Source organism: Mytilus edulis, chromosome 5 (assembly GCF_963676685.1).
Source record: "Mytilus edulis chromosome 5, xbMytEdul2.2, whole genome shotgun sequence".
NCBI lineage: Eukaryota > Metazoa > Mollusca > Bivalvia > Mytilida > Mytilidae > Mytilus > Mytilus edulis.
In genome coordinates, this window is record NC_092348.1 from 81,629,559 (window position 1) to 81,655,695 (window position 26,137).

The 26,137-nt window shown below is 30.1% G+C and overlaps 1 protein-coding gene across 50 annotated transcripts in view; it reads right to left on the reverse strand.

Annotated features, from left to right (window-relative positions):
• LOC139524583 (rho guanine nucleotide exchange factor 11-like) overlaps positions 1-26,137 on the reverse strand; it is a 126,365-nt gene that overhangs the window by 14,584 nt on the left and 85,644 nt on the right. For 15 of the 50 annotated variants that reach the window (XM_071319495.1, XM_071319493.1, XM_071319485.1 and 12 more), the window contains 16 exons: positions 25,066-25,171; positions 24,301-24,478; positions 21,572-21,677; positions 20,916-21,023; positions 16,930-17,028; positions 16,541-16,631; positions 12,258-12,341; positions 6,879-6,947; positions 6,346-6,521; positions 5,611-5,754; positions 4,569-4,648; positions 3,797-3,922; positions 3,077-3,194; positions 2,145-2,326; positions 1,468-1,717; positions 214-289 (listed from right to left, as the gene is read on the reverse strand). In XM_071319495.1, the coding sequence (XP_071175596.1) occupies positions 214-289; positions 1,468-1,717; positions 2,145-2,326; positions 3,077-3,194; positions 3,797-3,922; positions 4,569-4,648; positions 5,611-5,754; positions 6,346-6,521; positions 6,879-6,947; positions 12,258-12,341; positions 16,541-16,631; positions 16,930-17,028; positions 20,916-21,023; positions 21,572-21,677; positions 24,301-24,478; positions 25,066-25,171 (1,993 nt within the window). Of the gene's footprint in view, positions 1-213; positions 290-1,467; positions 1,718-2,144; positions 2,327-3,076; positions 3,195-3,796; positions 3,923-4,568; positions 4,649-5,610; positions 5,755-6,345; positions 6,522-6,878; positions 6,948-12,257; positions 12,342-16,507; positions 16,632-16,929; positions 17,029-19,151; positions 19,197-20,338; positions 20,396-20,915; positions 21,024-21,571; positions 21,678-24,300; positions 24,479-25,065; positions 25,172-26,137 lie in introns of all 50 variants that reach the window. The other 35 variants (XM_071319501.1, XM_071319500.1, XM_071319497.1 and 32 more) reach the window with 8 other exon arrangements.

Below are 26,137 nucleotides of genomic sequence, written 5' to 3' on the forward strand. Positions count from 1 at the left end.
GATGTCAAACTTAATAACAAAGCTTGGGTAAACGTTTGAACAAACAAAGCAAGCAACCCAACCAAAGGTTTACTCTACAAGCATTAGGAAATTAGCTCTAATATCATCATAAATTATTGATTGGTAGTTGGATGTTTAGATGAACATTAGGATTGTTTGTACACTAGATGTGTAGTTACAAAGATATTTATGCTAGATCATTGAGTAACTTACTTTTTTTGTTCTTCTCCAGTATGAGCTGATAACTCATAAATCTGTGATTTAGCCACAACAAAAAAGGCTTTTTTATCTGAAACATATACAATATACATTTGAAAATACAATCAGATGATTTTTTGATAAACTATTACATTTTTAGTGATGATTTCATTGTGACAAAAATTACCAGGTACGTGTGTACTATGTTAACAATCTGTATTTATTTCTTTTGGAAGGAACATTAGCTGAAAGCGTCTATGAATGGAAATTTTTGTTATATATATTTCTGGTTACAAAAGTTTAGTCTCAAGTATATCTAATGAATTTCGTTAAAATAAAAAGTTAGTTTACACCTATAAATTTAGACATCCCCCTATATCAAAACTTTTATTAAAACTATAACAGTACTATTCATTACTATCCTACAGCACAATTTCAACTTCAGGGGTTGGTTTCCCTATATAACTTTAATATTCCCAGCAAGCACCTGCTCATGATTTACACCTTGTCATTTACATAAAATCCATAGAGTCAGCACTTATTTTAGCTGTGAAATATATTGATCACAACATATTACTCATGTGATAATTGTTGAAAGTTTAACATAGACACTGCACGTATTCCTGTTTCTGTACTAGTATGACATATTTAAGTATAAGAACACAAAATTCTAGACATTTTCATAATTACACAATAGAAACCTTCACATTGAACTTTAATTTTCGTTTTGATTTAATGTTTTGTAGTTAAATTTTGAACAATTCCATAGTTGACCAAAGTTCATTCCAAACTACAGGCTATAGGAACCCGAATCACTCTTCAAGTGAGCTATATAGTATACTGATATTAACGAAGATATCAAGATAAGAAATCATTGACAAAATTCTTCTGATGATTTTTTGTGAAATATGAGAGATGCACAAATTCAGAGTGTTCACATAGATCCAACATGGCTGAATAAAAAAATGTGATGATATCAACAAAATATAGCTCAATTTTCCTTTTCAGAATCTAAAGGACTATGGGTAATCTCATTGTTCGTACACCAAAATGAAAATAATATTACGTCATTGGTTGAATTTCCATTGTTTAGAACTTTTTAAACTAATCACAACATTTTGGTGTACACTTTTGAAAATATTACCCAGAATGCATTAGATTCTGAAGGGAATTGGCGTAGTCGAGCAGATATCTTAAGATTTCATTGTCTTTTCATACATAAATGACACTTTTGTATTTATACAGGTAAACAAACTCCTCTTTACATACCTGTTGCTTTACTGTTAGCTGCCAAAACAGAACTTAATTCTAACAACGGACTAAACATGTATTTACTATCGTCCTTCCCCGCCACAAGCTGAGTACTTTGAAATTTTAACACTAATTTTTCATCCTGTTTTTGTAATAACACTAATACATCCTCTAACAAAACAACATGAACATCAACAGTTTTTCTTTGGTTTATATTCCACGTCAAAACTCCATCATACACTAATTTATGTTTCGTTAAATCTAATTCCTGAAAAATAAAATAATGACAAGTTTAATTTTTTATATCAGATTGCTATAATAAATTTCTGCTTTTAACCAGATAATAGATTTTAAATGATTTAATTTTAGTGCTAAAATCCACAAAAAGTTTCTTATTTGTGAGATATTGAAAATATATATTCTATGAACAGCACCAAGTTATTCGTGATCAGGGACTTAAATGAAAAGTGTGAAGTTTGAATAGTTGTGCATTACTTCATCATTCTCATAATATCTTTAAAATACTGTAAACCAACTGGAAATAATGTGAAAAATAAATCATGGCTTATATGTGCAACTCTGAAAATTTTCAATATACATATATCAGAAATTCAAAAATACAAATACTAATTCTTCTGTCTTATGAACATTTTTTTTAACAATTATTCTGTAATTCCTATTACCACTGTACTTACCTTCATTTTTTTATAATCAAACTCATCAGTTGAAAGACCATCTAACTTTTTCTCCACTTTGCGTTGTAAATGTTCTAATTTATAATGATTTTCATATTCTTTAACAGCTTGATTAACATATTCTAAGATATGTTTACTACATTGTAATGCTCTCTCTAATTTAGTATGTTCTTCTGATTGGGCTGCAACAAACATTTAAATTTACAATTAATAAATTGATAACACAGCTATGTATTTGATGAGACCAAAAGGGTCACTAAATTGTCAATTCAATCTGTATTTAAAAGTTATACAGCTCTGAGCAAATAAAGCAAACAAGCCTACCAAAGTTTTAATCTACAAGCATTAGGAAATTAGCTCTAATGGTTTTCAAGATTTTGCACATGAATCTCGTGTATATTTTTTTTTTTTAAATTCAGATTGCACTTTTTTTTTGCTTTGTGTGGAGCATCATCAGTTCTCAATTTTCTGATACCAATTGAATTTTATGCTTATTGTTTTCTTACTTACTTACTTTCTCATACATATATATGGGTATAGACTTGGTCTAGTTGATGTTTAATTGTTCCTCCTTGCAGAAGTTCCTTTGAGACCTAAATATCTGCTCTTTTTTGAACAATATTCTATACTATCTAGTACAGTACAAATGCAGTAGGAGCAAACACTTAAATATTTCTTTCTATTGATTTATTACTTTGAAAAGAAGAAACTCTACAAATAATGTTGTCATATCTGTACAGTTTGGTTTATAATTGATTCTTTGACCACCCTAATAAGTACCAGTAATGAATACAACAGTAGAATAACCTACCACTTGTATATTTCATAAGGCTTTCTATCAATAATGGATACTTAAGTTAGGAAATACCTACCACTTGCATATTTCATAAGGCTTTCTATCAATAATGGATACTTAGTAAGGAAATACCTACCACTTGTATATTTCATAAGGCTTTCTATCAATAATGGATACTTAGTTAGACGCATCATTTGAGTAGGAATGAGATCTTTTAACTGGAGACGTCGCATTAAATTACTACTCTCAGCAGCCTATAATAAAAATGAAAGTGTTTGTAAGCACTAAACTGTAAAGATTGCTTCAATTTATCAGTGGGAAGTAAAATTAATTATTGCATTGGTTGTAGTTGATTTAACAGCTATTCTAGACAAAGGAAGATAACTCCAAATTTTAAATGATGATTTTAACAATGACATCATTTATAATTTTAAAACATATATTAGATTCCTGCAACTTGCAAAATTTATGTAACTTTCTAGACAAGTGTAACATCATTTTGCGCCATGACTATCTGAGCAGGCTGTATTGTTTTCCCTGATACAAACTCAATGCAAAAATTTTCCAAAAAGCATAAAATTTCAAATTTCCTACTAAAATTGTCATCAGCATTATTTTGTAAACCCAAATACTGATTGATTGTTGGTTGCTTAACGTACAGTGCCAAATATGTCATGCATGTTCGAAAGATAAAAACCAGAATAATAGTTTTGATAATCCTCAAATAAACAAATATCAAAGTCATCAAATTAAAACTCTTGTCAATTATACATTTTCATATGCAAGAGTTAAAGAACCTGATAATGCAGGTTTTACTGTGCAATGAACAGATAATACAAAGGTTTGTTATACTCACAGCAAGAAAACTTGATAATCTAGAATCTTTCTTCTGCCGAGATCGTAATGATTCTAAAGCATGTGACTGGTTACGACAATATATGGCACAGCCATTACGGAATGCTTCCCCTTCCTCCGCATCAAACTGAAAAGAAAAGGATTTATACTATACAGTCGACTCTAATTATCTCGAAGTCAGTCCGACCATAGAAATATTTCGATTTATCCATATTTCAACTCAAACAAATACAGGAAGTATGACAGACCCAGGCACGCAACTCTTGCTTTGCTTGGTAAGGCTAAAATAAATCCTAGTGGAAATGTGTTGGGTATCGTTATTCTGGTCTGATGTCAATGTATCTTTATGTAATTGTTTTTTTATGATTATAATAAAATTGTGTTTTTCCTTTGTACAGTAACTCATTTTCTTGTGGATTTCAGCCGACAGTATAATATTTTACATTGTTTCATAAATAAAGATATGATTTGTATTCAATAATTTCTTAATTTGTTGTTTTGATTATTCCTATTAGAACTTTTTTTAAATGTACATATATTGTAACTGCAGCTCATAGTGACAATTTACACAACATAGTTTGAAATTAAATTTTGTACTTAAAATTTAATAGTGCTGATCTGATGTGGTACAACAACAAAAATCAGAAAAAGTTAAAATATTAAAGCAGCTTTAAAAGATATCTCATCAGCAATCATGGCATTAAAACTTCCCATCAAGAAGTTGTATAAATTTGTGTGATACTAGTATATGAAACCACTTGATCAAACCTTACCCTCTTCACTAAAATATCTGCTACATCTCCAACTACTGGATTTTCTTTTCTCTTCCTCTTCATTTCATCATTTAATGAAGCTTAAATAAAGAATAATGTAGAAGACTCAGAATATACTATGGATTTATTGAATTTTTGTGGTATTGTTTTTTTGTGGGTTAACGTATAAAAATTGTATTTTTGAGTGTATTTGATATTTTGAGGATATCTTCCTTACCCAGACACATTATTTTGACTCTGTGTTGAGGATATCTTCCTTACCCAGACACATTATTTTGACTCTGTGTTGAGGATATCTTCCTTACCCAGACACATTATTTTGACTCTGTGTTGAGGATATCTTCCTTACCCAGACACATTATTTTGACTCTGTGTTGAGGATATCTTCCTTACCCAGACACATTATTTTGACTCTGTGTTGAGGATATCTTCCTTACCCAGACACATTATTTTGACTTGGTGTTGAACAGCTTTTACTATTACTCCTAAATGCCATTTGCAAATACCATTTTTCAAATCTTTGTGTTTGTCCTGGCCTTGGAACTACCCAACAACCTTCTCCACTTGAGGGAGCACACTACCAGCAGATAACAGAAGCAGTTGTGTACCAAAATGTGTCTTTTAAAATATTTTCCCAACCATTTAATCTGCTGCTCTACTTAAGATGATTCTATCAAATTGGAAATGCTTATCTCTTTTTTGCTTGTAATAACTTTACAAAATTTTTAATATGAACAAAACAGGATTTTTCTCAATATCGCAAAAATTAAAATTTAGACAAAAACACGATTTTAATTTTTGCAATATTGAGAAAAATCCTGTTTTTGTCTAAAATAACAAAATCGCAATAATAAATTCAAGCAATATTTCTGAATTTACAGTATTTAGTATTATCGTATATATGTTTCTTATTTTAAAATTGGATAAAAACTAATTCTCACCTTTAAACTCATAAAGCTTTCATTGACTTATAAAACATCAAGATGAACGTGAAAGAAATGTTGTATACTTTCTAAAACAAATATATTCTATTCAAACTTACTGTGTAATTTGAGAATATCTTCAATATTTGGAAACAAGGCCTTGGTCAAATTTTCATTGACATTGTCATTAATCATAGGCTTATAAAACAACATCTCTAAAATCTTCAAATTCTTAACATGTGTCTTTTCTGTGTAAAATAATTCTGAAAATAGAAAATAATTATATGTAAACAAAAGGAAATACAATACACTGTTAAACAGTTTTCTGATGTAACTCCTTATAGACACAACACTTTCTCTTAGTTGTTTCAGAACATGTGAAAAGAACTATAAATGAAACAGTTAAAATCGAAAATGCTTAAAGATAATCAACCAATCTAAGATTTAGCTTTATATATTAGAATACAATGTTTGATTTCTCGCCAGACTTATTTTACTGATAATCCTTCATGGCTTTGTTCTTCTATTCACTGTTGTGGTGTGAGCGTCAATTTTCAAAAAATTGGCTTAAAAACTTTTCATATAGATACCAGGATTGAAATTTTGTATTTTCCTCTACAAAGGACTCATCAGTGACGATCAAATAAAAAAAATCAAATGTGTCTTAGGGGCTGTCTTGCAGGAAATAGATAATTCTTTTGTTCCTTGTTGAAGGCCACACTGTGACTTTGAGATGAAGAACTGCAATAAAAGCTCTGATTCTTTGCTTTTATGTTTTTGTTGTGCGTTTACTGATTTTGTGTCATGAACAGAAACTGAATATCCTTTCTTTTCCTTTAATATAATAAATGTACCATTTATGACTTCTTGTCTCTTTCTTTCCTTTGGTTTAAGTTTTCTATATACTTCCTCTGATAGCACTTCCTTCAGGGGAGGTAACTCTGATTCTACCTCGAAATCAGAATCATTCTCTACACTTTGTGGGATGTTGTTCACAGCTTCTACTGAATTACTGGGACTTTCTGCACTCCTGTGTTATAAAAGAAATCATATCGTTTAAGATTTTGAATCAAGAAAATTACTGATGTATCTTCCTCTAAACTACAAACTTATATCAATATTGGAAAATATAGAAATGGCCAATAACTGGTAATCAAGAAAATGCATTTAAATGTTGGTCACTACTTTTGACAATTTTTCTGAAAAATATTTTTAGTCAGGTGAATTATTGACCTATGTAGCAATAAATCATGGATTTTTATCAACATAAAAATATATAAATAATGTCTTTTTCCAGTTTTCTTGAACTATTTTAGAAGATTAGATCACTCAAGATGGCAAAAGAGTCCTTGGCAAAACAATGACTTGTTAATTCCATTGCACTTACTTTAAGCTGGACGTAGACGAACTTCCAGAATTCAAAACTCGGGTAAGATTCTCGTCCACATCAACATCACTACAATTACATAAATTCAATTAATAAAGTTTCATCACCATTTCATGCATATCCTTGGATAACACACTTTGGTATGAGATGAGATATAAATAGGATTCAGGGACTTCCCCAAAAAAATGTCCAGTATCCAACTGTTCAACGGTGAGTATCTAAACATTTTTCAAAGAAAAGTTTGTAACAAAAATTTTAGGAATCTCGTGGTAAAGTTTTTTTTATCTGAGGAAAAAATAATTTAAAAAAAAAGTAAATTAATATCCCTTTACTTTCTCATATCCCTATTCCACAATATTTAATGGTTCCTTTACAGTCTGCACCAAAATCTTTTCTGCAAGCCCTAAGACCCATATTCCAATATTTTTCTGATGTATCTTAACAAAATTTTGCCAAAACTTACTAGTCAGAATAAAGTTTTTTTTCCAAGTCTAGGACGTTAGACTAGTAGCTTATGGTGCAGACTGCTTCTATGGTTTTAACAACATTGAAAGACTTAGATACTTAAAGACTTATATAAAATTAATACTTTTCCTGCACATGCGAATGAAATGAAAAGGTGACTAAATGGGAATTGTGTTAAAATATACGAATATAGATATTCAGACAGAGGATTCTGTTCCTTGACAGAGTTCCAATAAAGAAAGTTAACACAAAAATTTGCCTCAACAAACAAATAAATAAAAATTCTGAGGAAAATTTACCATATACATTCTAAAAATCTACACAATTAGGGAAAATGTCAACAGTTTTACTAAACAAATAATCTTAAGATTTCAAGATTTTCAATAAAACATTGAAAATTATGTAAATTTAAGATTCTAATTGGTTTTTTTTTTTACATTATATTACAGCGTATAAGTAGTGTTTGCTTTTGATAAATTCACCAGAATTTAAAAAAAAAAGGTTCTGAAAAAAAAAAAAAAAAATTGCTACCTGTCAAAGACAATACCAGGTACCCAGGCTTTAAAGGGAGGGTGTTATAAAAGGGAGGATAATGTATTAGTACCATGCTTTAGACCCTGCCAATATATAACTTTGACATTCTCAGTGCTTAATGATGAGTGGTTATTAATTCTTTCTGTTTTAAAACTTTGTTTTAAAAAATTAATCCCATCATATAACACTGAAAATGCTTTCAAATATCTTGGAAGGGTCTAATTAAATTATTTAAGGAGATTACAGGATTATATGAGCATCTTGTAATGTGTCTCTATCATACAAAACACAGATTTGAAAACTTATAAAAGTTGTTTTCGCTTATATTATAAACCTCTCATTCAGATAGAAAGCAAACAAAACGTAATACATACATGAAATAAAATGCAGTAATAATCATAAAAGATATTTTTAAAAGAACAGACCAGAAAGCAAACTAAATGATCACTTTGATATCAGTTCAGGGGAAGAAATGAACAGGTAGTCTGACAATCACACATAATCATCACCTAAGATTATCTTTCTGCTCAACTTATCACACACAAAATTCAAAATCCATAGCTTTGAAAATTCAGTGTAAACTGTTTGAAGCCTAGCTGCAGAACCAAAGCTCTTAGGTCCTTAAGATATTTATTGACAATTTGCAGACCCCATAGCTCTAAGGTCTTAAGGATATTATTATACGTCATAAGGACCTAAGATCAAGTGGTCTGTAGCTATTAAATGCCTTACGCTGTGTGTATCAGGAATGTCAAGTTATGAAAGCATAACCAACAGTTGTCATTCCATCAAGTTCCTTAATGAGAGCTATGGAGTGAACAAGATACCAGTATGAAATTATTGTCATGGAGTCTTTTTTTTTTTTAAAGAACTAAGGCTCTAAAAATGTGACATTGCTTCTGATCTCTGATGTAACTTTCAAACAAACAGGCCTTCTGGGAGTATTGCATGGCAATATATATTCCCCTACCAGTTTAAAATTCATTATACTGGAACAACATGCTATCTTGATCCATATCTTGTCTTGATGAAAACTATATACCAATTATCAATTCAAAACCTTCAAGCATGACAAAAAAAGTGCCGAAAACTGATTATTTGAGTGAATTTTCTAAGATAACAAGAATGTGTCCTCAGTACACGAATGCCCCACTCGCACTATCATTTTCTATGTTCAGTGGACCGTGAAATTGGGGTAAAATCTCTAATTTGGCATTAAAATTAGAAAGATCATATCATAGGGAACATGTGTACAAGTTTGAAGTCTATTGGACTTCAACTTCATCAAAAACTACCTCGACCAAAAACTTTAACCTGAAGCGGGACAGACGGATGAACGAACGAACGGACGAACAGACGAACGGACGGACGCACGGACGGACGGACACACGGACGGCCGAACGGACGCACAGACCAGAAAACATAATGCCCCTCTACTATCGTAGGTGGGGCATAAAAAAGGACCATAACTCTACACAAAATCATCAGAACGGAACAAAATTTGAACTAGATCTGTATCTGGACATGATTCAACTATATACCAAATATCTGATTTGCTGGACTGACAGATGGACAAACAGACAGATGGAGTACAAACCTAAAGTCCCATTCGACTTCTTGGTCAATCAAAAGGCCATTTAGTCTTTCAATTTACCCCAGGCTGCATTCAACATACCTATAGTAAATCTTGACAGCAAAATGCTGCAAAAATTATTTTTTTATTTCACAGGCAGTACTGTGTACGAATATGTTTAATATTGAGACTACCGTGTTCATTTCTATCCCTTATTATCAGTACATGTGTCTAACTATACACAAGCTGTATAGAACATCACCAGAGTCATTACACTTACCCTGCCGAGAGCTTTCTGAATAATTAATACATATAAGTTAGCCACCTACCAACTGCGAGATTTATTTTCAAACAAAACACTTTTGGCTGCAATCTAGATTTCTATTCACTGCCTCAGTAAGTTGTTTACAAATTTATTAAATAAAAGGCTACTTCACGACCAGTTCGACCATATTGAATAGGGGGCAGATTTTCTTGAAAGAGGTGAAAATAGTATGAAAGTATGGGAATTCCTATTCATGTTTCCAAGCAACTGCTCTGTTTTAATGATGTTTTCCTGCATTTTTCAAACCATTTTTACCAAGGATCCGGAAATTTTTTCACCTAATTTCGGTCATTTTCGGATAACTTAAAAGTTGGTGCCCTTTTTCAAACAAAGATTGTGTGTATGCTCATACCACAGGCACTTGTTTCTATCCATAGGAAGGTCGACTATCCATATACTTCAATTTATATGGATAGTCGACCTTCCTATGGATAGAAACAAGTGCCTGTGGCTCATACAGTCATACTCGTAGCATCAACGAACTTGTTTAACTGTTGCATCGCATTTACTTCAGAAATTTCCCTACCATTTCCCTTAAAATCGATCTTGAGCAATAAAAGGAAGGCAACAGTTTAAAAATGAAATGATTTTAATGACTCAAAACTATAAATTTCTCAAACTTCGCTTACGTTTCTTTCCATTTTGAAGACAAAATTATAACTGGATGTTTTACGACAATAGTAAAACGACCAATTCCGGACTCATTTCCGGGATTAGATTTGTTTATCAAATTCACAGGAAATCGTCGGCTTTTTAACTGTTTTACCTTTAATAGTGTTTGAATATTAATTATAATAGTTGGACTTGTTTAATTTAGCATGAAATCATTTTGAATTTACGATTTAGTGTCTAATTTTCGGAAGAGCATTTCAAGCATGCGTATTAGTAAACAAAGCACGTGTGTTTGTAGTGAAACAATATTTTGTTCTACGTAAATTAATTTAATTTTAATTTAATTTTAAATCAGAATTGACAATTGTCTAAGCTGAGAAAAGTAATTAAATAATGCAGACAGTTATGAACTTTTAATTTCTTTAAAATATTAGTTCTGAGCTTGTGATCAATAGAAAATTTAATTAAAAACACAGGTAAAGAGATAAGCGATCATTAGCCAATATTTCCCCGAGGCATTACTTTAGTTATTAGGAGGGCCCTCAGGATTATAACACTTTACTGGAGTGGCAGTTTTATAACAGGAAAAGGATAACAAACAAAAAATAAGTTCAAAATGGAGATTTAGACAATGTTAGAAACTCGATCTCAACGAAATGACATTAAATGACCGAAATTGTTTCTGTAAAAAAATAAAATTTGTCCTAAATCCCAATTACTCATTTAGGACAAAATACTTTCAGTTTAGGTCAAGACTGGCATATATGACCGTTTCCGGACCCTTGATTTTTACCATCATTATGAAAATCTGCACCATGTATAATATGGCCAAACTAACTGTGAAGGGGCCTATTTTGATATTAATTTATTTCACTACTGTAAATTCAGAAATTGTGTTTTATTATTATGCGATTTTGTCATTTTAGATTAAAAAGCGATTTTAATTTTTGGGATATTGAAAAAAAAATCCTGTTTAATTCACATAAAAAATTTCAAAATGATAGTTTAAATTTTGGTGATTATAACCTTGTAAACATCGCAATAATTCAATTAATTTAAATTAATTTTCCACCCAGTCAATTAGTTGTTAGCTTATCACCTCTGTTAGTTACTTTATATTTTACCTACCAAAATCTATCCTTTACTCATGTTTTGCTATCTTGATTTTTTAATTATATACTCAGGATTTCATGTAGAAACCAATAAAATAACAGTGCAGTCAATAGAAAACTAAACAATGAAGTGTTTTGGTTGAAATACATAAAGTACTTAGGAATCTACTAGATTGTTGTACTAATAGCAAATAAATTCTAAAAATCTACCTGATTTACTTAGTGGGAAAGAGATTCATGCAAATACTATAACAATTTGCTGATCTCTAAGAAAAAACTGCATATAGGGCGAAATAAGCTTTTTAGCATAAAGCTCTTATAGTTTTGGTGCAGTTATACTTTATAGTGTCAATTCTAAAGGATTTCACTATTCATAACTCTTACTTTTATGGTTTGAATTAATATTGGACTTATAGAGTGTTGGGAATACCTTGTCCTAAATATTACACTTAATAACATATTAAACTATTTTGGGATATTGCTACTTGCTTTAAAGAATGACAAGAAATCCCTTTTGACAAAGACATGCTTTGCATTGAAGCGTGACTGCTATATTTCAGAAAGTTACATGCCTCCTTAATCATACAAATGCTATAAAACAGTGCTTTAAAATTCATCGGACATAATACCTTTTTTCTCCAATTGTGAGTCTCCCTTAACCATGCAAACTGTGATACAAACCAAAAAACACAAATAAGTTGGTTAAAAAAACATCAACTAAAATTAGAACATGCCATTTCACGTCAAAATGTGGTTACCTTTTGGCCCGTCTGGCCGGCCGATCACCTTTAGAATCGCCACGACTTTTCATACTTTCTGATCTTCCCAGGTCTGATCCTTTCCTATAGCATTAGATTAAAGTTTGGTTAGCATATAAAAATCCCTTACAACATGTAGCCTAAGCACAGATAGCATGTAAATTAGTATAAAGTGCATCAAAGGCTCTTTGGTAGTTTGCAAAGCTACCAAAACAGCTCCCTTTATGTGATTGGTAAACATTGTGCCATTTTTTCTGCTCACTTGAGTTCTCTCAGTCATTTTATAAAGCATCTGAATGTTTTAATATCAATAAAATCATGTGTAAGACTCAAAGGTTTGAAAATCACAGATCACATCTATTGATATAAAAGTACCATTTGTTTTTATAAGCACAGAATGTTAAAAAAAAAAATTTGGAGGAAAAGAAGGAAATCAAATGTGTCTACTCTATTGAATAAGAATGATAAGTGTAATGAAATTCAAGTAAATACAAATTAACAATTTAAAATCATTATGATATTCTCAATAGAAAAAATCTTGAATTCAAAGAATGAATTATCACTTTAAGATCTAAAATTCAAAGGAAGTGTTTTATAACATAAACAGGTCTTCAAATTTACAGTTAATCTCATATGAATCTTAATAAAACTCAAAGTATTGTTTAAATTCAGCTATGCATGTTAGTCAAGGCTTCAGCACCAATGCATATATTTCATTTGTTATGCAAAGCAATACAGCATTAAACATCACTCTTACATTATCATACATTTGCAAACTAACACATTTTCCCCTAAAATTACTCTGATTTATGGGTATAAAAGTTAAAAAAAAAAAAAAAAAATAAAGGGTTTCCTCCATACAGCAGCCATTGTTGTACCAGATTTTTTGAGGAATTTTCTGTCCTTTCATATCTTAAAAATAATGATTGTTTCAATTGAGCCAATCTTATATTTATATTTAGTGGTTTTTTTTTCCTTCAAAATAGCAAAATTTCTACACATTTTTGCTGTTTCATTAAACTATATTTTTTGTCTTATTTAGTTTATGTTCTTAAAAATTAAATTGTAAACCTTCGGAAAAGAACAAATTAATAACTGAAACATAATAATCTTAAACATGCATTAAGTTCTTGACATGCACAAAACATGCAAACCAAACATTCAATATCAAAGTAAGGGAAGTAACTGATTCTAAGCAATGCCTGTTTCTAATATCATTGTAAAAACTTGCAAAAAAAAGATTTTAACTTATAAAATATATAAGAAATCTTCTATAAGAGCAAAGTGATTGAAGCTAATTTCAAAAGCAAAAGCTATCAGCAGTATTGTAAGGGATTTCTTTATTAGACGGCATGAACAAAGCCGTAATATTAGTAATTGTTTGGGAAGATCAGACAGGGCGGACTAACAAAAAAACAAAAATGCTCTTTCAGTCAACAGAAAAGGCGGGAAAAATAATAATGGCTGCAAAATATAACTGGATTGTAACATGTTAGCTTCAATGCTGTACAGAAATCACGAATCAAAACAGGGTAACGGAGGAAACACTCATATTTTCATATTTAGCATATTGTGCTTGCTGTATTATAGCCTGCATATAAATATATATGTACTTAAGTAAATTCACACTCCTATAAATAATATTCACTGTCATTCAGATATAAATATACACACTCAAATTAAGTATATATTAAATAAAGTATTGTATATGAATATATCCATGCTTTTCATGAAACATGCTTATATTTTTACATATATTAGCTAACAGGGTTGCTTATATAATTTCTATTTCATGTTTTATAAAATACAAATTCCTGCTTTGATATCAATAGTTTAAATACAAAAAAAAACATTATTTCATATCCATTCATTTACATTATTTTATCCCACCATCAACAAACTTCGGTCAAGGTATTATCTTATTTAATCATGAAATATCTGTCATTTTCTATCCACTTCATCAATTACAGACTACTATAGTATATGTTCAGAAGTTTTTGCAATGTTTGTATTACTGCAAAAATTGCTACAGAAATGGACTATTTGTAAAAAAAAATAGAAGACAAAGAAATTTTCTCAATGCAACTATTAAAGGTCATTATTTGATAGTCTTTTTAAAATATGAATAACTGGAGAATATTCTAAAAATTTCACCAAAACAGCCAATAGCTTGCTCAACACAGGTTGTTCTCAAATGAATTCCATGTTTTATCCAGCAAACACATAAGTTCAACATGTAAACATTTCAAACAAAAAAGAAATTTTAGAAAGCAAGGATAACCGAATGGGCTGGCCATTATAAGATGAAGATCTTGATTAGTTCCCTTCATCAGCTAACAGTCAAGCAATCAGTTTACAGTTCTGATAAACTATTGAAAATTTCATAACTATTTTTACTAAAAAAAAAAATTATAGAAAGAGAAAAAAGAAATTTATACGAATATTAACTTTTGAAATGTATATATTAATGGAATGCATAATCTGAAGAAACCCACACAGTTAAAAGTAGTAATTTAATCATGCATATGTTGATTTTATGCAGTATTATTTGTCTGAACTACTTTAACAATGCTGTCTGTTTGTTGCTTACATGTTGTTTTTGACATAGAGGAAAGATTGGGACCGGCTTAAACCTGAACTGAAAACAGAAAATGACATAGGTTCAAATAACAATATGTAATGCCATAGTTGTATGAAGTGTACCACACTTAATGTACAGGAGCATCATGATAAACCTTTACCGCAACTCCTTTAATGCACAGGGAACCAGCATAGAAGATATAGATAAGGTACATTATTGCAGGTCTTTAACTTTATACAGAAATAATGTAATGTACAATTTTTTTAATATCTAAACCCAATATATCAAAGTTTTGGCCATAGTTTCTAACACCACCTTTTCTGAAACATTTCAACCCAATAATACTAAGTTTAGACCTAGCTTCTTTTCAAAGATAGATCTACAACATTAAAACCCGGAAATACACTTAATTTGAGTTCTATTTTCTTAATCCCCCATATTTCTTGGACATTTGAACCCAGTTATAAAGTTTGGGACATAGTTTTTTATTCCACCATTAATCTGGTAGTAGAGCTTTCATTTATCATTTAATTTCTGTCAGTGATTCAGTGGTTGCATTTGTTTTAGATGAATGATGAGCCTCCCTGTAATTACTCTCAGAATATGTCTGTATTTTCTTTGACATAACCATTACAAGTAACCTTTTTAACTATCCATAGATAGAACCTTTCCTTATTAGTAATGGACATATCTTTATTTATGTTCCTATTTGCAAATATATATTCATTTTTCATTGTTTTATGTTCAATTTATTTTCACTGATCTCTTCAGTATTTTTTGCCTTAATAATCAAATTTGATCAGTATCTAAACAATTTTCCTTAAAACCAAAAGAAAACACATTAGCAACAAAATTTAGTTGGCAAGTAATTAAAGCTAATCGACATTTCTTTAGGATTGCAACTTTTTATCCAAAACAAAACTAGATGCAAGTTCCTCCTAAAATTGCCTATTCTTTAATCAATAGAATTGATTACATTCACAATTAACACAAAACATTAATTAAGCTTATACAAAATACTTTCTTGTAAATTAATTTTGAAAAGAGAAAAAATATTCCAACATATGATTACATTTTAATTTTAATTTTCAATCTAGTCTATCCATGCTTCAGGTATTAAAATGTGGTCCAACAATGTATTAAATTCCTTTAGAAACATTGTGTCTACACCATCATGAAAATAATATAAATAATATTTCTATAAAATAACAAAGCTATAATGGTGGGATAAAATAAAGAGAATGCATCTGAAACAAAGTAAGTTTATTAACAATTCCTTGGTCCGTCATGTTTTATTGTTTTATTTTTTTTTTTAGGCGCTATTCAAAATTTTTTAAGTTTATTCAAATCTTAATATTTTAAGTCTGGTATTTAGAAATTACCAGCAATCAACAAATCAGTGTAAATTCTGTACAAACAATTTTGTAAAGGAACTTATTAATTTTTTAAAGTAAAATGTTTGCATATTTATAATTCATATGCTGGAAATATCTCAAAAATTAAAATATGATCTTCGTTTCATTCTAGGTTCAAATAAACACCAAAAAATGTGGGTTTTTTTGGGTTTTTTTTAAACTAAAACATAAAACAGGTCCATGTCGACACCAAGGATAACATCGAACACTATTAAAACACATGTACCAAACATAACAGCAACCCTGTTACCTACTTTCGTTTAGGTGGATTCTTCCCTATTACATACTTTTGAGGTTCAGTGGGCTCTAGGCCTGGACTTCGTCGTTTATCACCCTGTAAATCTTCAAAGTTTTGAACCAATCGATTTACCGAATGTTCTGAAAAAGAAGGCTCAACATTTGTTAATCAAAATCTAAACATGATTATCAGAGACTAAAACCGAAAATCCAGTTTTTGTACCTTCAGAAATGAAGTCAGGTGGTTAAATTCATCGTATATTTAAATTCACTCAATTCTTTAAATCACACAAACCACATGATATGCCATGTATTTAAATTAAAAAAAATACACTTAGTTCTTTTAGAAAATGTTACACATTCAATACAAATTGAAGGTCATCTTTGTTTAAGACATATTATTGGATAAGTTACCAGACTATTGATAGTCTGTTGTTACCTGGTTTATCCTCATCATTAGGTGGTTCTATATTAAAAGATGTATTCTGGTTAGGACTAGGCGATAATGTATCTGTTTTATCGGCTGGGGGTGGATAGGCTGAAAGTAAAAAACAACATGGTATAAAAAACATTTAAGCTGAAGCAGTTATATACAAGTTTTAATATCATCTTGTTTTGACAACCTAAAAATCTGACCACACATCTCATACTCACCATGAGGCAAAATGGTTTAGTCATTATGATTTACAACTTTTTTTTACATTGGAAACTAGATAATATATTTTTTTTCTGCGGGTCCACAATTTCACACTTATTTGTAACATGCACAGTTCTAAATCATTAAGTAGAAAATCTGTTAGCTATTAATTATAATATAGTAATTTAACCTTAAAATTATATAAAATAACAAAATTCATAAATATTTCTATTTAAATGTCCACAAGTAATTCACTGTTTCAGATTTTTATGCATTTTGGGCAATATTTTCAAAAGTGTAAACCAAATGTTGTGATTGGTTTAAAACATTCTAAAAAGAATGGAAATTTAACCAATGATGTAAGGTTATTTTCATTTTGGTGTACAAACAATGAGATTACCCATAGTCCTTTAGATTCTGAAAAGGAAAATTAGGTCATAAATGACTTGTTATACTGAAACAAATCATCAACTTTTATATAATTGCAACATAGACCATCAACCAAGTTTTAGTAAAAGCAAATATGGATAAAGCATAAATAGATACATTAGGATTGTCAGACACAGATGCCCTGAACTATTCGAAATGTTGGGAAATGCTACCATCACTACCTTAATGTATAACTGAAGTTGGGCAAGCAGGGGATGAACACATATGCTAGAATGCCAAAAAAATGGTTCACAATATTAATAGAACTTTTTCACTGAAATAAAGTCAGATATACAGATAGATGGATATCTAGACCAATGTAAGAGACCTAGATGATAATCAAACAGAATCAATGTTTAACCAGCAGTAATATACATCAATTAAATGGTAGTCAGTAAAACTTGTATTGTTGTTGATTAATGTTTTACTGTATAATAGAATTAATAGATATCCTTTATATACCATTAACTGTCTTTGAGAAATGAATAAAACTTCAGAACTTAGTAAAATTCCAATGAATGTATGGAGGACCATACATATGAATACACAAGTGTTATTCTAATGCCCCCTAGAGTTATTAAAATATTAATATTGATAGTGGCTGAGTGACCAATTGTCAGAAAGTTTAAGGCAATCTGAAGCAAGTTTGTTTTTTTAGCAGAAATATTAATATTGATAGTAGTCAAGTGACACATGTCAGAAAGTCTATTATGGCAAGTTAATTTATTTTTTTAGCAGAATTGCATCAGCATTATTTTGAATAAAGCATTTACATTCAGATTGCTCCTCCCCCTTCATATCTTTACCTTTTAGGCCTGTTGAAAAATTAGAATAAATCAATTAACAATTTTCAAGATGTCATGGGTCAAAGGATTGGTCAACCTATACATAACTTTTGCTTTTGCTAAGGCTTTGGTGATCAATGTTACAAACCAGGACACCTTTTTACAAAGGAACACCTAAGACTCTGGTTTAACAAGTTCCAAGATTGGCTTTATCATCTTTGGCAAACTACTACATCTCATATTAAAAGTATTCTTCTGTTCTTAACTTAGTGCCTTTGGTGGTGTTTTTTTTTAGAAAATCAATGATATATATTGTGGAAAAAATCAAGCTAAGCAATTTTAAGTGAAACTTTCACCAAAATGTTTTGAATACAGATTTATACCACAGTTTCATAGCATCAAAAACACTCCATGTTTCCATAGGCGATAAGATTTTTTTCCATCTAACAGGGAAATCATTTGATTCAGAACATTATTTCGTATAAATGTTCCTAAGTGCTTCTTGATCATAACAAAATCTTTCAACAAATCTGAAGAAAATCGAGATTTTCAAAACACTCCAAAATTCTATATAATTTTGGCAAATATTCTATATAATTTTTGCAAAAAAAGAAAAATAGTATAAACAAAAGATGTGCTAGAGTCAGTTTTAAAAAGGAATAACTACTTTATACATTGTTATACACTGGTTATGTCAAAGACAGTACATACATGGAGTATTAATGAATTACTACAATGTGTCTGTCAGGGATAAGAACAAATCAACTAAGTGATTATACGGTGTAAAGCTAATTGGTATGTTTTCCTTACAGAACTGGTGTTGATATCTGTTTTTGGAGGAGAAGGGAGAGTATTCTGAAACAAACAACAATTAATTGGTCTAAGATCTACTCAAAATCTACAAAGCTATGTTTAGCTTTTGGTTAGCTTATATCCACTTCTATAAAAAAAAAAAAGACAATGGTTTGATTATATATTTTTATAAAAAATGAATTATGTTGAGTGGTGCAGTCAGAGAAGTGACTTTCATTCATATTTGTGTAACTCATTATTCAGAATTGGATGAACTTTGGGTATTCTAATTAAACAATATTATGAATGTCTTGCCCAATCTATGGTTTATCAACAGAAGCTTAATATTATTTTCCTTTTGTTTAAAACAAAGAAATCACCCATAGTTCATACAATTCTGAAAATGTAGTTAGTTATGGATAAAATTATATTAAAGCATGAAGAATATAATAGGACTCTGCATTCTTATAGTACTGTTAATTTGCTTATCATGGGTGGGGAAATACATATCAATATACATTGGACAGGAGATATTTTTTTTCACTGATATGCAATATCTATCCTGTCATAACTGGTCAATAACACTTGTGATTGAGTGTTGTGACCCTTATAGATACATGTCTATGCTATATAACTGGGAAGAATGTTAGTTTTAATTAAAATGGCATATGCAAAAACCATATCCATATCACTATAACTCTAGTATTACACCTTAACTTTTCTCTCTAATATTTCTATGGAGTTAAAATATATTCTAAGACACACAAAGCTCTGGCTATAATTCATAACTACATGCTTCCCTCTGTATTTAAAAAATGTATTGACTGAGAGCACATTCTGTTGCAACCTCTATTCCAATGTATGATTTTGAATATTTCAGAATTCAAACTTTAGGAATTGACGTTTTCTCTTTTTTTTTATATGAAAAATTTGTTATGACCAGAATATTTTTTACAAAAACTTTTGAATAGAAAAACTATTCCTTAAATATTACAGAATGTACAATCAAAATGAAGTTTTTGGAATAAACTGTAGCAAAAGAAGTGATTAAACAAAAATTAAACTTTATGTATTGAATTGACCTTATACCCTTGCACATAAAATTAGCGAACAAATCTACAATAAAAAACCAGCAACAGTTTTTATGTGGCAGAAGACAACTACACTGTAGATGACTAGAGTTTTAGTGACTACGTTTTTAATACCTGTTGTCAATAAATCTGGTATGACCATTTTAACGACCCCACCTAAAGCATTTCCACCTAAAATAATGTCAACAAATGGTTAAACCTGGTTTGGTCAGAATTAATAAGTTTTGCACATGATGATAATGTAAAAATTTTAAAAGGATACAAAGGAATAATCAGTGTTATGTTGTAAGGAATATGGCAGAAATACGTAAATGGTATGAAAATTGATTGGACGGTTTTGTGTCTAACAGCTATAAATTTCATATATAGAATTGAACCTAGAAGCAATTTATATCCATCCTAAATGTTCTATCTAATTATCCAAACTCACTAATATCCTATAGTTTCTCATCTAATCTTGAAGGTCTTACTAAAACTACTTTTGGTGCAATATAACTTTGTGATAACTGATTTGCCTATAAGAACAGCTTCAACCATGCAAAGCAATAGTTCTGTTTATTCATATTTACATATTTTTTCTCACTTTTCAAAAAGAGATAACCTTTCCCTTTGTTTACAACAGGTTTTTTTTAGTATACAAGGGCAAAGGTTATTGTTAAAGCACATTTAAAGTTGACAAGAGTTGTTTTACCTGCAGTAGATGTTGGCCGGAAGTTACGAAATTTACTTTTCCCTCTTTGTTTCCTACAAGGTTCATCCAATTCATCTATGCAAGCTTTATGTACACTCAAGTCACATGCTGAAAAAGTACAAAAAAAACACACTTTTATGTCCAATTAAATATACATCGTTCCACCTCATATTAAATTTGATGCTTAAAACAATTCCTCGCCATTTTGTCCACATGACATACTTACATATTTGTTTAAATTAATGTTTTATTTGAGAAATGTTATTGAGACTCTTTTGCTAATGGTATTCTTACATGCCACAATGGATTTGATTTTACTGTTTGTTTTGAAATAATTTTTCTATACCATTATAGACAACATGGTTATAAAATCCTTGACACATCTGATAATTTTTGTTAATTCATTCCTGATCATTGGTCTTTTTTTTTGCATTATGGTGAGACTCAGTTGTTCTTGATTCTTCAGTGGTGTTGATTCAATTATAAAAATGTCCATTTTCTTCAGCCTCAATCTAGAACAGTTTGGAAAACAGTGAACATGCCTGATCATGTCATATAAAAGTCCTAGTTGAAGATCATAAAAGAATATATAATGTAGGAGCATCATTAGAAAATAAATAACAATAACAATATATAGTTGGACTACGGTGACCTACTTTGGCACTGATATGCTTGGTAACCAACTCCCCAAATAACTTTATCACAGTGAATACATTTTTCTACTTTATAATAATGCTGTAACTGAAACTGGTGCTGCTGCACCTGTAAAAAAATAGAAAAAAAGAAATCAAAAGAAACGTAAGGTTTACATCAATGAAACACTATTATACTGTAAATTCACAAATTAATGTGATTTTGTTATTTTATTTTAATTTTTTTAATTTTTGGGGGACATTAAGAAAAAATCCTGTTTAATTCTTACAAAACATTTCTAAATGCGATTTTAAATTATTGCGATTATTACCCTATTGCAATTTTGCAATAATAAACACATCCATCACAATAATTTCTGAATTCACAGTAAACTTACAAATCACTAAAAACAGCTATAGGGCAAAAGGAAGTCTTTGTCTACAGTATATCAAGCTTTATATCTTAACAAGTTGTAAACTGTTGTTATCTTTGTTATCTCATTGTATACATCATGGGAAAAACCAATGACAAGAGAATCAAAGATAAACTCATATCACAGAGATTAATCTTTGAATTTTCAGTTCAGTATTTTTGTGATTTTACTTTTTTCTTATGAAAAGCCCAAAAATCAATTGTTTGTTTACACAGGTAACCATTCTGATTAAAAGTTATTTCTTAACCTTAATCATACATTTAAAAAATTATCTGTTAAAATATGTCATATAAATTATACATGCAAATATATAATTTTTTATTTTCATTAGTTATTGAGATAACTGCATTAGAAGCTTGTTAAACTGAAATCTTAAAAATGTTAATCGATGCTGCATATTTTTCTCAAAAATGGAAAAAATCCACATAGTCCTTTACACATGATTTATTTTCCTAAAAATATGTCTACCATTCATGTGTCTATAAAAACATGCAACCTTTATCATAATTTCAAATAGCAAGCCAGTTTATTTCTGAGAAAGCAAACAAATAGATATGTTCTAGAATTTATATGATAAACATATAAAGCACTTTCATGACAGTTTTTTTTCTTTCTTTTTTTCAAATTTTACAATTTATCCCATTATTTTTTTTAAATAACAGTAGAGGACAAATTTCAACTTTGACTGCTCACTCAATCAAAGCAATGAGTGGGTTTTGAATTCAATTTGCACAGTAAACTTAGCATTGTATTAAGCAAAGAACATATTTTGGCAATATTGTGATTGAGTTATTTCCCTTAGTCCATAAAAGAAGGTTTTAACTTTTTGCCACTTTATACTTAATAATATTGTGGGATTTTTTAGCATAAAATACCAACCAGTTGCTTGATACAATCAAGGATATCACTAACATTCACATGAAGACTTGGGAAACTTAAATCATCCCTACCATTTCATCATATTGTTGTGTTGTCTAATTTCCCAAAATACAAGAATTCTAAGCACCATTAAGACTAGGCCATAACCAAAATGTCTCCATACGAAATTGTGCATTATAAATTATATGTATTCAAACAAACTATGAAATCATTTCTGAGCAAAAACCAATCATGAGTTATATGAGTAATATTCTAAGTAATGGTTAGTCAACAGATTCTCAAAAAGTGGAGGTCGAGAGGTCCTGGCTGCCAACATTTTACAAAGGACCAATACAATTTGTGCATTTTGCAATAGAAAGAGTAGTGAGAACCAGCAGATTTTCATCAAGGAGAACTAAGGGAATACAAAGTTTTCGAGAACTGTGACGGAAAGGCATCGACTATAAAATCTAGTGTAAGGGCTTTGACTATGGTCAGCCAACCATGCATAGTTATTTTAAAGTACATGGTAAAGAATGTAGTATTAAATGTTGTAAATATGTGCTAAGTTAGCCGATTCCTTATATTTAATCATAAAAAAAAGATTGTAACTCTAAATTGGTATACAGTTATTGTATATTTGAAAACATTTGAGGGCCTATATGTGAAAAGATTTGCTCGTGGTTGTATTGAATATGCTGGCCTATGTATATGTGAAAAGATTTGTTTATGCTTTTATTGTATATGAGGTCCTCATCGATGATAAGTTAGTACTACTTACTGTGCTGACTTTCTTTAAATAAAGAATTTATTATCATTATTATCAGAGTCTATTAACTATTTCTCTCGCTCATATAATAAACAAGAAGAGATAAGTTTGCAATATAGCTAACCAGTCAGGAACTATGGGAATTTGTGTCCAATTTGTCTAATCTTTAGCCAAATGATGTTATTAGTTCAACATCTTATATTTAGTGATAATTTATGAAAAGAGATTGGCTCTGACTTAACAAATAGATAATTTTCCCCCTTATATACATGGGTGCCACATCAAGCACAGGATCTACTTACTCTTCCAGAGCATCAGTCTTTAGTTATTATCTTATATTTTTAACTATTATTTGTCTTCTCATATTTTTTTGTTATTTTACCATGATTTTGTCAGATCTCTTTGACTTTGATTCTCAATTTAGTTTGGTCAGCCTCTTTTATCACATTTTTATATCAGGTAAATTACCTAAAAAAATTACCTTTAAATTCACAAACAAATCTCTATACAAAAGAATACTATTCAGATCTCTAATTTAAAGAGTTTTCTGATAGCTTTTACTCTCTAGTAGATCTCTCAAATCCAATTATCTAGCCTACCTTTTACTTCAGATCAAAAATATTACTTTTTTACTCAGCAATATTGACAACATTATATAAATATATCTTATTTTTCATTCAAATTTTGTTTACCTTTTTCTTTTGTTGTCCTATCTTTAATAATCGTTTATCTTTGGCTATAAAACTCTGGACTCTGTCCATGGATGAGTTGTGTCTATTAACACCAACATTACGTAGGAATGTATTGAGGGCCCAGCCCATTGCTAATTCTCGTTCTGATTTTATTGTATCTTCTCCACCATCTCCCTTGCTGCAAAATGGTAAGAAAAATTGACATAAACATTGGTTTTCTCATTTGAATTGTTTTACATTGTCTGTTCAGGGCCTTTTATAGCTGACTATTTGGTATGGGCTTTGCTCACTGGTGAAGGCCGTACAGTTACCTATAGTTGTCAATTTCTGCGTCATTTTGGTCTCTTGTAGAGAGTTGTCTCATTGGCAATCATACCACATCTTCTTTTTTCATATATGAAACATTTTAATTCATACATGTATGAATCTATGAAAAGAGTAACATTAATGTGATAGGTGGGTTCTGTAGAGTGAGTTGATTAAGATTAGAACAAAGTAAATAAATGTAATCTGAGGTTTCTGTAAAGTGATTTATCAGGATAAAGAGACGGACACCTAAACTGTAATTTGAAAGAAGATGATAATATCCAATAGCTGATATAAATTTGACTTTACAGATAATTTTTGTTTTGTTTTATAAATTCACATTTTTTTTACTTTCATCTATTTTCAGTTATTCTTACACAATGTTTTGATATTCCATATCATTGGTATACAAGCATTTTAAGATCAATACTACTCTGTTTGTTTTATCTAAGTACTTACAAGCACCTATCTAGATGAGGCATTACATATTTTTCTACAACGGCTATTTCTTCATTTTTCTTCATTATGTCCTTTAACTCATGAATACCATACATATTACCAAACCCTAAAAACATCAAAATACATTTTAATCATTATATATATATACATTGTATAATGAGAGGTGCGAAGTATACATCAACAAGAATGTGTCACGGATGCCCCACTCGCACTATCATTTTCTATGTTCAGTGGACCGTGAAATAAGGGTCAAAACTTTAATTTGGAATTAAAATTAGAAAGATCATATCATAGGGAACATGTGTACTAAGTTTCAAGTTGATTAGACTTCATCTTCTTCAAAAACTACCTTGACCAAAAACTTTAACCTGAAGCGAACAGACACACAGACGAACGGAGGCACAGACCAGAAAACATAATGCCCCTCTACTATCGTAGGTGGGGCATAACAAATTATAAAATATATACCACACATTGAATTCTGCAAACACATCTATAAAGATGGAGTAGGTGGATGTTGATAATAATATGGATGTAATACTGCAAGGCTTAAAGTATATCTAATTTCAAAAATTCAGATTATAAAATATTCATTAAAACTTGAGCTAAGGTTGCAACTCCAACATGCAAAGCTGACCTTTGTTTTTGGCTGTTTTGTTTTTAGGAATATTTTGTTTAAAGTTTTTAAAGGAGTAAAGATTTGATTTGCTTGTATTCTATATGAGGGCCTACACATGTTAAAATTAATTGTTGTTTGTATTGTATATGAGGGACCATGTGTGTAAAGATTTGTTTTGCTTGTATCTTATATGAGAGCTTTTCTTTAAATTCATAAATAGTTCACAATATATTTTATATGAACTTTGTCTTATCTTATATATGCAAAACATATGAAGTGAAACTTTGTTACGGATATTCCATTAAAATGTATTTAGCAGATTGGGGACAACCCACCAAATGGGGAACTGTTCCCCAAATGAGTAACAATCCCTATTTGAGTAATCATTTGGTAGTGCTAAAAAACAAAATTTTCTTAACTGAGTCTTTTTTCTTAAAATGGCACATATTCATG